Genomic DNA, 13436 nt, shown 5'->3' with positions numbered 1-13436 from the left:
AAACGCGGCACACAGCAAAAGTCAATCCACGTCGACCCACCAGTCAGCCACGTCACCGCGCACAGGCTAGAGGTTGAGCGTTGGTATGCGCAGGTGCAGATTATGAAAAAACAATATGAAATAGGCGCACAAGCCCTCTAGGTCTCCTCGATGCACCACTATCGAGGCGTAATGCAATAACCATCTTAAAGCAACTGTCTGTCAGAAGTTCTGTAGCACTGATGCACACAATATGCTTGATGATGTTTGCAATACCGTCAAACCCCTCAACCTTGGGGAGGGCATTAGTATTAAAAACTACAATTATTACAAAACGACCACTAATAGGTTTCTACTTCTACATTTAAAAAAATTAATTAGCCTGTGCACGATGACGAAGTCGAATCTCTGAAATCACCCAAAATTTTTAGTGGTAAACATTAAAAAATTTAAAGATGCGAAGTTCATTCTGAGTCCAATTCTCTTTTAGCATTGAGCAATCATGTAACTTCTAGCTTTGACAACTCAATCAAAAATTTATCCAGGAATAGTGTCTTAAAAAATACCACTATCCCATTCAACACAACAGTAAATATCTCATGCAATGATTTGAGTAACAAAGTAAAAAGATGATTGATAGTACAGCAATATTATTTGAAACCTAAGCTGATGTAAAACAGCACCGGCTGGTTGTTCAAAATAATAACTAACTTCAGTGGTGCACTACCTGTCGCTGTTGTTATCTCTTGATCCATAAACCGATCAACGTATGTTGTCTCAGGTTGGGTGAGCACAATAACGCCACAACGCTCACCTAACTAAGCACAGCGAGTACTTGATTTCGGTCGCAAACGCACCTTGCAGCAATGCAAAAGGTGGCATTCCTACATGCAAGTTTAAAAAAAACTGCACACGAGCATTAGCGTGCAAAACTTGGACATATACTGGAGCTCGTAAATTCCTTTTTATGTGTGTTAATTCGTCATGTAGCACGGTTTACTTCGCCGTTTTCAACATGCTGGATATTATTTTTATAAAAACATTCGACCTAAACAAGCACACACGATCCGGTGCTGGAGAGTGCAATGAATGAATTCACAACATTCATGTGGTGGAAGCGTAGCCGCATTAGCACGTAGCGACAAATTGGAACACGAACTGGTGACTGAAACAATCGAAAAGATGAACATGTATGGCCGTTTTAGATTTGATGTATAGATAAACGTTTCTAAAATTATTCGTGTATAAAATTTTTACTAGACATTTACAAGAACAGTATTCGCTTAATTAGCAAGAATTCTAATAGACAAACATCTTATTAAATTTTAACAATAATGATGTAATTTAAAAAAATCATTCTGCTTTCTGGAACAAGCCAATATAATTCCTAAGACTACATTTCCAAAGCCTTATCCATATGGAACCCCTTGCCCTGACATCAGTATGTAACCAACAACCAATCGTAAATAAATCTGAAAATTACTGAAACCACGGAATGTATTCTCAAGGTTTTGCTTATATTTTTCTAATGAACTAATTAGCCATGTGAAGCGAAACACAACCTATACAAACCACTATCCGGTCCCCACCCAACAAAATAATGTTGACTGATATTCCCCCCTGTAGTATACGGAATGTACAGTAATGTTTTCATATCGTCGGACTCAAAATAATGAATGACATTTTGCACAACGCGTAAGTGTGCGTACTGTGGCTATCTTTGCCATCAACCACTAACACTCGTTCGACGAAGAATGTATACGAAAGCGAAAGAAAAATGCAATTATTTTACAAAAGAAAAAATCCTTACCTCCTCCCAGCGCGACTATCCAATGGGATGTGTATGATTCCAACTGGTCCTCTCCGGAACGGGGCAGAATCTTCACGAGAATCCAAACTCTTGTCACCAGACAGGAACTGAGAAATCTATGTAAGCCACCCAGCGCTGAGTCGCGAAGCAGTGGAAAACTGCTGAGGTGGATCGATTCGAGACTCGCGCAACGACACTGAAAATCTATTTTCTTTTACGGGAAACAAACGGTACTGGAACTATTCGACTTTAATTTTTCGTATCTTAACCAGAACTACGGCGCATTTTTTATGCATCGCACAGATTTTTTTACTGCACAAAACCTGATTTTTGCGTTCAAGCTGAAACTGGTTCGACGTCGTCTCTCACACACCACTGTTGGCCACCATTGCCTTATAGGTATCAGACAACGAAATGTAAGGACATTTTTTTTCGTTCTTTTTCACACGCAACAGAACCCGAAAATTTTCTCTGCCCAACTTATTTTCGCACACACCTTCTTTGTCGCGTTTTGCACACTCGATTTTCGATGAAATTCCGACCGCGGAGGACCAATGATTGTTGCGTTCAATATATTTTCCCGTTGGAATCCTCGATTTCACTTTAAAAATCACTTTTCACTCGTTCCGAAGCTGGAAATGCATTGCAGAACCGCGTATAAGAATCTAGCTCGACTGACGACTGCGATTTTTCCACCTGCAGTTGAATGATGGGAAGAAACTTACACACACACATATTCATCTGTACGAGTTCGTTCGTCGTGGCTTTCACAAAAGGCGTGTAGTTGATTTGGTTTGGTTAGGTTGTCATTGTTGCTGTAGCATGGTTCCCAGAAAAAAATTTAACTCAATTCGCGATATGACGCTGGATTTCGACTTTCAGATGGCCAGCGTTAAGCCAAACTCTCGATCAGGCCGGGGACAACTTGACAGCTCCCATATATTAAACTCATAAGCAAATTTTGTGGTGATTTAGTGATGTCATGGCGGCTCGAAAGGAGCAAAATTTGAAAAAGACGCATCCCGTTTACTATTTTCCATATCTAAAAAATAAACAATTTAAGCATTTCTATCATCAAATATATTTCGCTGTTTAAATTAGAAGCTGTCCCTACACACAGAAAAATAATGTTGGTAAAAATAAGAGTTTTTCACTCTTAGCAAAAAACAACCAACGCATACTCTTAGTTTGAAAATAAAACTTTTATTTTGATAACAATTCTTCATTAGCTTAAAAGGAAAACTTTTATTTTGATTATTATTCTTGATTAATTTAAAAAATTTACTTTCAACCTAAAAGTAGGCGTTGGTTGTTTTTTGCTAAGAGCGGAACACTCTTACTTCTACCAATATTTTTTTTCTGTGTGTAGGGGCTCTCACTTGTGATGCATTTTTAAAAATCAGCGAAATTAAATACACGGTTAAATAAAACAACCTGCAGCATAAGTTCTTTTAACTTACTTTTGAGTTGTGCGTCGCTTTCGCACTTATTAGTGTTGTCAAAAACAAAACGAGAGATTCGACTCAGTCGAGGTCTTCCGTGGAGGAAGGTACTTTTGAGTTGTTTGGGGTATACTCAAAATTAGGTAAATTCAACTTAAATTTGAGTATAAAAAACCTATCAATGAGTCGTAATTTTTACCGTGGTTAAATGGAAACTACCTTCAACACGGTTTACCTAATTTTAAGTTCCCCCACGATACCAAGAGATTGAGTCAAAGGAACTCAATTTTAGGTAGTTTTTCGTTTCCGTGTACATTTACTTCCATCAAAATGGAAATTCATAATGTATTTTGCGTTGCGTGCAATGTCTTTTGCGTTGCGTGTAAGACGTCAAAGCCCTATGAAAAAACTAGCCCTACATTCCACAAAACGTCGAGCAATGTCGATCAGCGTAGGACGTTTGTTGAACAAACTTTTCTGCGAGGGAGTGCAAAGTTGATGCAAAAATGGAAATTAAATCCATTTTTTCTAATTTGATGCAAATTTTTATACATTCCCAGAGCGATTTGCCCCTAGAGCTGTCCTCATTCTACCATACCTAAACAGAAACATAGATTCCATTTTGATTTTTAAAAATCCAGAATAAAATAAATTCGATTTTCGAAAATACAAGAAGATGACTTTCATAATCAAGCCACTTCCACTTATATTGGAATTTCCGAAAATCTTCCGGATCGCATCACCATCGCCTCATACATGAAATCCTTCGGTAGATGCCGTTCCGTTAGGCTTCTATCAGTCTGCCGAGCCGAGTAAAATGCCAGAATAATTCTGAAGGGAAAACCAAAACCATTGCAATATCTTCCGGATAGAATTATTGCAAAAAACGAACAAAACTTTGGAAGGAGTCGAATAAAATTGTACATTCCTGGCACAATTCTTGCTGAAACCATGCATTACCGGTTTCTGCCAGAATTCTGATAAAAGCACACAGATTCCATTCAAAACAAATTTAAGGTAGAAAATCCTAAATATATTCTTTATTTTCCCGATCATAATACTAGAATGATTTACCGACTACAAACTTCACACTACAAGAAAACCAAAACATTTTTGGGAAGGAAGAAAATCGGTTGCTAAAAACAACGACTTCCAGCTAAATTTATTATAAGTTTTATGCAACTTTGCTGACGGTTTCCAGTTAGGATACATTTATTCTCTAATAATAGTTTTCTTTGTCCACATTTTGGAATACGCTTTTTCTAAATATTGGTTTAGCCGCATTGATGGCGTTCATAACTCACGTAACGAAACGCGCTTTTCTCTTGAAACATTTTCGTTTCGTTGTTCGTGGTACTCGTACAGAGAAGGCATACTAGCGCCATCATCAAATCGGTGGTACATATATGAAACAAGCACTATCTGTCAAGTTGTCCCTGGGTTTCTCTCGATAAACATACGATTACGGCCTAAAAGCCAACTGTCAACATTCTCTTTGAATGGAAATTCCGGACAAACCGTTACTGGCCAAACACAGTTCATAGCAGTTAATGAAAGAGAAAACTTTTCTCTTTAGTTAACTACCAACATCTGTGATTGGTGTGTAACGGTTTGTCTGGATTTTGCTTTCAAAGGGTATTGTGACAGTTGACTTTTAAGCCATAATCATATGTTTATCGAGAACTGAACTGAGTGCCATAATTTTTTTCTGGTGTTTTTTATGTCAAAATGCACTTTTAAAGAACTTACCATTAACCGAACACAGCATATCAATATGTAGTCTTCGCATTAACACAGCAAATTAAATTTCCTTTCATTTACTATTGGTGTCCCCAAAAATAAATAGACGTGGGTGTTGCTAGTGCTATGTTGGATGCGATAGCGTTTTTGGAGCATGTATCTCAAAATGGCGCTTGGTCCTCTTTGACTTAACACAGCAGCCTGCTGGCACGCGATCGCAGTCATTAGGGTTACCACCTCTGGCAAGATTTTGACCCGGAGATTTTTAATGACCTGGTAGTAAACTTCAAGGAACATATGATCACAGAGAAGAGACGTCCATCTTCAGCATTCAACTTGTGTAACATCTCTAACGATCTCGAAGGTAGTTGGGATATCCAAACCAGGTGCGCTACTGTCGTCATGTCGGAATCGGTTGTTTTCTTTTAGCAAGATTCCATACTGAATCCATTCAGGATTTCGAACCGGTTCCGGAATGGATTTGACGAATAGTTGGGATAGGTTGGTGCGGCGGCGCTAGTGTTTATCGTATATTAATTCAAATGTTTACACACGTTTTTTAAATATTTTTGTTCGATCATGGATGTCTGTTCTCTGTGATATGAGTATTTGCTGGAATCAAACAGAATTATGAATCAAAGCGAATCCAACGCCCAATGAGTTAAAAGTGATAAGTATGCCCTCATTCATTCCTTCTGAAACTAACAAGGGTATCAATTCAGCGCTGTTTGATCGGAATATTACCAAAATAAACACACATTATCAGAGTATAATGCGCATAAATTTTTTTCCATCAAAATAAAAATTCATAATGAATTTTGCGTTGCGTGTGATGTATTTTGCGTTGCGTGTAAGACGTCAAAACCCTACAAAAACTAGCCCTACATGCAACAAAACGTCGAACAAAATGGATCAGCGTAGGACGTTTGTGAAACAAACTTTTCTGCGATGGGGTTGCTAAGTTGATGCAAAAATGGAAATTAAATGCATTTTTTTTTTCTAATTTGATGCAAATTTGTTAAACATTCTTAGAGTTATCTGCCCCTATTGCGCACCGCTATTCAGAGCCGTTCACATTACGCTGTAAATTTTTCACATTTGTAACGATTTTGTAGGTTTAGTTTGGTATAGAATTTCACTTCCCCGGCTAATCACAAAGAATACAAAAGCACCAGTTATTCTCGCTGTGGAGGATAGACCGAACGATTGCCCTCCAAAACAGAGAACAGGAAGAGCAGAGAAGCAGGATATCAGCATTACCTGGGAATCACACAGGACTGTTAACATGTTGCGAACAGGGTAGTGTTGATCGCCATTTTGGCACGTAAAAAACTGGATATAAGCATAAGCCGAGGGGAACATCACTTCAGAATAATTGTTATATTTCATGTTTTGCATGAAATTGTTTTTTCTAGTAATGTTAGTAAATTCAAACAATTTTCTATCAAATCGAGTATTTCCAAAAAAATCGAAGAAATTTAAACAAAGCTCGACAATATGTTACGGCGTAAAAGCCAGCGGTCGAAATTCTCTTTGAAGGGAAATTCCGGATAAACCGTTAGTGGTCAAAAAAAATTACTGCAATTAATGAAAGGAAGCTTTTCTCTTTTGTTTACTATCAATAACTGTGATCGGAGAGTATCAGTTTATCCAGAATTTTCACTCAGAGCGAATTTTGACGGTTGGCGTATGAATCCCAAACCATGTGTTTGTAGAGAAATCTATCCAATCTCAATCCAATTTTGCTCGAATCGCAACCAATTTGATATAACTGGCAACTTTGCATACACTTTGTTCAAATCTTTCAATAATTCTATCAACAAAATTGTTGTTTTGAATTGTTCCTGCACGGATACGAAAAACTACCAAAAGTTGAGCTCTTTTGACTCAATCTCGGAGTATCGTGGAATAAGGTAAAATTAGGTAAATCGCGTTGAAGGTAGTTTAACCACGGCAAAAACCACAACTCATTGACAGGTTTTTTATACTCAACCTTGAGTTAAATATACCTAAATTTAAGTTGAATCTACCTAATTTTGAGTATACCCCAAACAACTCAAAAGTACATTATTCCATGGAAGGCCTCGACTGAGTCGAATCTCTCTCTCTCTCTTTGTTTTTTACAACACTAATAAGTGCGAAAGCGACACAAGACTTAGAACTTATTCTGCGTGTTGTTTGATTTTTCGGTGCGGTTAGGCTGCTGATAATGTATTGTTTTAATTTTATCGAGCTCTGAAACTGTCAAAACGTGAATTTCGACAAAAAATCACGGAATGTCGTTCACCTCGACATCAGCTCTGATGTGAAATGAGCAATATTCAAGAAACCTATTTATCTAGCAACCATGCCACTTTGACAAAAACTGCCACATCCCATAAAGTGACGAAAGAGGATGGTGCTATAAAAAGATCTGATCCTGTCATAACAAATATCTGTTTCGAAAATCATCAATTTTTTCAATAATTTCAACCTGGGACATTTCAAACTAATATGTCCTCAAAAGAGTGTCGTATTTGTCTGCGATACGAGGAAAATTGTGTTTCACTATTTACTAAACGTCGTGGCACAAAATTAGCGGAAATCGTTCGATTTTGCGCCAGAGTTGAGGTAAGGGTAGAGAATTTTATATGCATGGATCCTCCAAAGTATATCATCAAACATTGCAGATATACGAAGACGATGGATTGCCGGGAGATGTCTGTTCCAGATGCGCAGACGAAGCCCTCAATGCATACTTGTTCGTAAACAAATGTCGTCGTTCTGATGCTGAGCTCCGGACGGCACAAGCGTTTTGCAGAGAAAGGTGAGCTGAATTCTAACAAGATTCAAATCGTTTAATCGGTTGATTTATTTATTTAGCAATGAAGATGAAGACTTTGGTGAACCATCCTATTGCTCGGCCGCAGAAAGCATTAGACCAGAATCGGAAGAGAATAAGTATGTTGTGCCAGATATCGATCCCGTTCACCTTTTGGAAGCTGAAACCAAAATACTGCCCTTGCCTAGTCCAACGGCAATGGACGATATAGTGGATGAAGCAAAAGAATTGAAGACATGTAAGACACAAGACGAACAACCCGAAATAACTGAAGTGGAATCATTTGGCGAGAAAATAGATGTGGCTGATTTGAAAAGTGATGGAAATGAGGAACCCGAGGTGGTGGAAGAATTTCTAGTAGAATACCTAGAAACTGATTTCAGAAGCGATGCACTATGTGAAGCAAACGTTGATGACGATCATGTTCTGGGATTCGAACAAGAGGAATTACAAGAAGAAATAAACGATCCAAGCACTTCCGACAGCTGCTCGAATGCTCTTATATATAAGTTTATATGCTGCGGAACACGTTGCAAGGCCGTTCTAGACTCGTATCAAGAACTAGAAGAACACACCGTTCAAGTTCATTTAGCCCACAGGGAATCGGATAGCAAGGAGAAACCGTACGAATGTACTCGATGTTATGCGCGGTTTAATTCAGAGAAGAGTTTAACATTACACCGTCGAAAATCGTCACATTGTCCACTGTGCTTGCAGATTTGCTTTTCTAACAAAGACAAACGGTTGCACATGCACCAGGTACATGGACACTCGATTTCGGCATCTTTGGTCCAAGTTTCAATGAAAATTTGCTGCGGCTGTCACGAATCATTTGATAGTGAGGAGGAACTTCGTGCACATAGTCAAGAGCAGCATGCAATACGCAAAAGTGCCGTTGACGAGACGCGACCGCTTCAGTGTGATGTTTGCTACAAGCTCTTTCGGACAACGGAAAGTCTACGTATTCATCAAAGGTTCGTGTATAGACCGAAAAATTTTGTTTGTTCTATGTGCAACCGAGCCTTCGACACCCGGTCCAAACTGATCAGCCACGAGGTGGTACATTCGGAGCAGCGAGATTTCCAATGCGACAAGTGTGACAAATCGTTTAAGAAAGGGATCGATCTCAAAAGTCATCAGCTGCTGCATAACGAAAAACGAGAAGAGTGCACAGTTTGCGGCCTGCGGTTCCATCGGAAGTCCAATCTCAAAATGCACATGCGAAAGCACCAGGACACGTTTTTCTATGCTTGCCCCGATTGTCCGAAACAGTTCAAAAACAATTCGCACCTCAAGGAGCACTATAAGGTGCACTCGAAGCAGAAACCATATTCTTGCAGCTATTGTGAGCGAAGTTTTGCGTATTGCAGTGACAGGAAGCGACACGAAATGAGTCACACCGGTAATTATCCGTTCGAGTGCCACTGTTCGAAGAAGTTTGCCCGCAAAACAACGTACGATAAGCACACCGCTGTCTGTCAAGAGCGTGCAGAGTAACGTTATTCTGGTTACATTTCGGACAAAGAAGATAGTATTGAACTGAATAAATGACTGTTAAATAACAGTAAAGTTATCTAAGGTTCTAGTCTCTGCAGTTTTATTTTTAGGGCTTACTCTGCACATGATCGCATATTTGTCCCTTTTTCTATAGGATTTCCTATCTTTATGGGACTGGTTTGCGATCATAGATAGTATTGGTGTTCATTGATGATAAACCAAATCAGATAACTGGATTTCGCTAGCCGAACCCCTATACTCCGTAGAGTACTGTATCATCTGTGGCACATCAATGAACCGCATGCATTCCACTAGCCTGGCGAGAAATAACTGAAAAATTAATTCCCAGAGATGACCGCGTTACTTATGAGGAGCCAAAAAGCTTCAGTCTGACCTTCCTTCTCAAATCAGTGGAACGTTTGATCGACCATTTCATTCAGGATGTTAGCTAGCGCGTGCACCCGCTGCATGCAATGCAACATGCATAACAGCGGGGAAGTCTACTACCACCCTGTTACATAATGTTGTCATTGTCATTTCTCAGCCCACACCCTGGCAGACGTTCATCCGCCCATCTAGACTCTGTCAAGATGAGGACCTACAAAGCCTAACTGTTCGTATGTGCTAGTCCGTATAGCACACCAGTTTCTTCCACAAGCAGGCGTCGGCTGTTAATCAGTCCCACAAGTTTCAGATACATTACATAGAGGATAGTCGGAGGCAGAAAATGAAGAGATAGTAGAGATTTTGATTTGCTGAAACGAGATAGGAAAAGCAAAATAATTATTAGTATTGTAATTATAATAAATGAGTAAACGATTTCTCATCTGTTGTCTGTTCCTGATCTGTTTGGGCTATTGGCTTTTCGTTTCCTTGGCCGTCACGTTATCTTACACCGGGTTGCATATATTGTATCAAGAGAAACAAATGAAAAGACAAAAAATGAAAATAAATGCGAAATGCTCTCCTTCCAGACCACGTACATAACCCTTACTTTCCCTTTGTTTATCATTTTGGTACCAGCCGGGAAGCACTTGGCCTTGTACCCACTGCTCTTCCACCATTCTCGTGGTTTTCTTCATTTATCACTGGCGTCACATGTGATATTTGGGTACGGAAAATGATTTTCTGAGCTGACAATCAAATGAAAGAAGATTACCAGGTAATTAGTGCACTTTCTGCACCAGGTATCATATCGCAGTTGTAGATACACATATGAAGTGTATCTACTATACGATATGATGACCGGACGGTTAGATAAGCAACCCCAAGCTACCCACTACCACCCTGTTACATAATGTTGTCTACAATATTGAAAAAGCAATCAAGTTTTTATCGATATTGGAGGTTCTTTTGACAAGGTATCTTTCAAATCCATTTTGGAAGAAGCAAGAGGTTATGGAGTAGTTTCAAATATCACGAACTGGATACACGAAATGCTTAGCAGCCGACATCTGTGCTCATCGTTAAGACAAGTAGAGTGTAAAACAAGAAAAGGCTAGCTGACCCAAACATGAGTGCCGAAGCAAAATACAAGAGATATTGTGAAGACTTACCGCTCGTAAATTTCTCGCTCCTTTCCTGGGTGATGGAACTCCAATGCTTGGCCAGTACACACATCTGCCACTTTCTCCTCCCGGACTTTTCCGGAAGCTAATTAATGGTAGCGCTACGCCACCGGCTAGAATTATCGAGTAACTATTATCAGGGGACAGATCTAGATTGCCGATGTACTTTCTCTTAGTCGAATTTTACACACAGCCGAACACCGAACTTGCAAATAGTGATTACACAACACACCTTTACTGGCATAAACCGCACGATATTCCGAAAGAAGACACAAACTGCTGGAGGCAAGTAGCACTAGTTGGTCCCACCCACCTTATCTTAGCTGCAGTTCGGAGGAAAATATGATGTGGCCTGGTTGTGCCGATTCTTTGAAAAGTCCGATGTTGGTATGCGCCAAAGAGAATAGGGAAAGAGACGAATAGTGTGAAGCCAAAATTACCTTATTGAGCAGACCAATCGTGCAATGTAAATAAACATTACTCACGCCTCAGTTGGAGGAGATAAGTATTGTACATCTATCAAAAAAGAAATTTCAATTTTCGTCAGAATTTGGTTCAATCGCGATTGTGAGGTGCATTCTAGAGTATATGTATGAGTAAAAACAAGCTTTAAAATTATTTCATGTCTTTGTTTCGAAATTCGCATCGTTTGATAAACAAATCCAACGATCGACATACGGTTTGTTTTCAAAATATAATAGGAGTCATTTAAAGTGCTGCCTGTGGAAGCGGTTGCCAAAATTCTAGTGTTGAAATCATCATAAAGGGAGTGTTGCCGTTTTGACTGATCTTCACTCTTCGTCTCTTTCACTATTCTCTTTGGTATGCGCATGCCACCGCCCTCGTTGGGCAAGGCACGTCTGTCTCCGCCGACTCAAAACAAACTTCTGATCAAAGCGCGGTTTTTGTTTGACAGCTCCAGTTCTACCGTCATGACCAGCCCCCTATCAAGGACGACGTCTCTGTACAGCCAGCATCACTGCCATGAAAGGCAAAACATTGATTTTGAACCGAATGATTAGAAGCTGTATTTAGTTACAAAATGTCGATTTTCTGAATATGATATTAAATCATCCCACAAGATGCAAAACGTCGTGTGGAATGCTTGAATATCGAGCATGGTGCCGAACATAATTCTTTGTTTGGGGCTTTATAGCTATAACGCCCCATATATGTCGGTCGCTGTCAAACTCCACACGGTTAAATAAAACAACCTGCAGAATAAGTTCTTTTAACTTACTTTTGAGTTGTGCCTCGCTTTCGCACTTATTAGTGTTGTCAAAAACAAAAAGAGAGATTCGACTCAGTCGAGGTCTTCCGTGGAGGAAGGTACTTTTGAGTTGTTTGGGGTGAACTCAAAATTAGGTAAATTCAACTTAAATTTGAGTATAAAAAACCTATCAATGAGTTGTAATTTTTGCCGTGGTTAAATGGAAACTACCTTCAACACGGTTTACCTAATTTTAAGTTCCCCCACGATACCACGAGATTGAGTCAAAGGAACTCAATTTTAGGTAGTTTTTCGTTTCCGTGCATATGATGGTATAGGGTTGCCAGGAGACTGGTCATGACGGGATGCATCCCGCGACTGACAATCCATCGCGGATCACTGAGCAAAAAGCATCTGCGAATTTCATAAGTCTCGGCATATGAACCAACCTTCTGACGATGTCATTGAACACTTTAGAATGTCATAGGCAGGCTTATGAATTCATTGATCTTTATTCATGCACTCCATAGACGTACAAATAATGAATTTCATAAAACAGTCTTATGACTTCGCTCCAATATATGCCTTTAGGAATTTCATAAGTTTTTCTCATGAAACCCATATGAGATCTATTATTGATTCTATAAAATTGTATTTTGTTTTTCATAAACGTCACTTTTGTGAAAAGTTCATAATTGTTTCTTATGAATTCAGTACTGGCCTGGACGGCCAACCAGGAGTTAATAGTTTCAGCACCTTTTGATTACCGCTGTTTGAAACAAAAGAATTAAGATTTTCAGTCAAATTGCAACAATTTTAAATTGTTTTTATGTTATTGAATAAATTACTGTGAGCATTAAATCTGTTTACATGGTTATGATTTTTACAGAAGATATCCGATTATTTGAAATGAAATAAGTTGTGCATATAATTAGTGTCTGACGCGTATTTTATAATTACCAAAATCATTTGAGAAGTAACAATCATTATCATTCAGTCCAGTTTCCCAGTTGTCTAAGCCCAGTTTCCCAAGAAGTATTGACGAAGCGTTGCTCATTATGTACAAATTTTAATATTTAATGAGAGTTTTCTCTTCAATCTTCTGAAGGGATCTATACTTGGCGTTTAATTTGTCCCAAATTGAGTTCTACAAGGTGACCACACGAATGAACTCATGAGGAATGACGTTCATGTTTGACAATTCTCAGTGATTTGTTTACTTTGTCAGTTGCGTGAGTTGGAGTGCAACAGGTGCACATCTGTTACATTCAAACTCACATAACTCACATGTAAACAAACCACCGAGAATTGTTAAACGAAGTTCATCCGGCTCATTTTGTGGGGTTATGTCGGTTGGTGTAAAGCCTAA

General features: G+C 39.0%; 2 protein-coding genes across 5 annotated transcripts in view; one reads left to right on the top strand and one right to left on the bottom strand.

Moving 5' to 3' along the window:
- Positions 1–11239, bottom strand: part of LOC131678902 (protein Gawky-like) — a 66664-nt gene extending 55425 nt beyond the window's left edge. Inside the window, exons 1-3 of one of the 4 annotated variants that reach the window (XM_058959332.1) lie at positions 11090–11239; positions 10846–10970; positions 1790–2831 (exon numbers count right to left, since the gene is read on the bottom strand). The gene's annotated coding sequence lies outside the window, so the exon portion shown is untranslated. Of the gene's footprint in view, positions 1–1789; positions 2832–10845 lie in introns of all 4 variants that reach the window. The other 3 variants (XM_058959330.1, XM_058959331.1, XM_058959333.1) reach the window with 3 other exon arrangements.
- On the top strand, positions 7360–9377 carry LOC131678904 (zinc finger protein ZFP2-like). Its single transcript, XM_058959334.1, has 3 exons — positions 7360–7581; positions 7641–7777; positions 7834–9377. The coding sequence occupies exons 1-3, from the start codon at positions 7465–7467 to the stop codon at positions 9287–9289; spliced, it is 1710 nt and encodes a 569-aa protein (XP_058815317.1). The 5' UTR covers positions 7360–7464; the 3' UTR covers positions 9290–9377.
- Positions 11240–13436: the final 2197 nt, after the last annotated feature.

The sequence above is a fragment of the Topomyia yanbarensis genome, chromosome 2 (assembly GCF_030247195.1).
Source record: "Topomyia yanbarensis strain Yona2022 chromosome 2, ASM3024719v1, whole genome shotgun sequence".
In the NCBI taxonomy this organism is placed as follows: Eukaryota; Metazoa; Arthropoda; class Insecta; order Diptera; family Culicidae; genus Topomyia; species Topomyia yanbarensis.
Note: the sequence above shows the minus strand (reverse complement) of the source record. Positions and strands in the feature narration are given on the sequence as shown.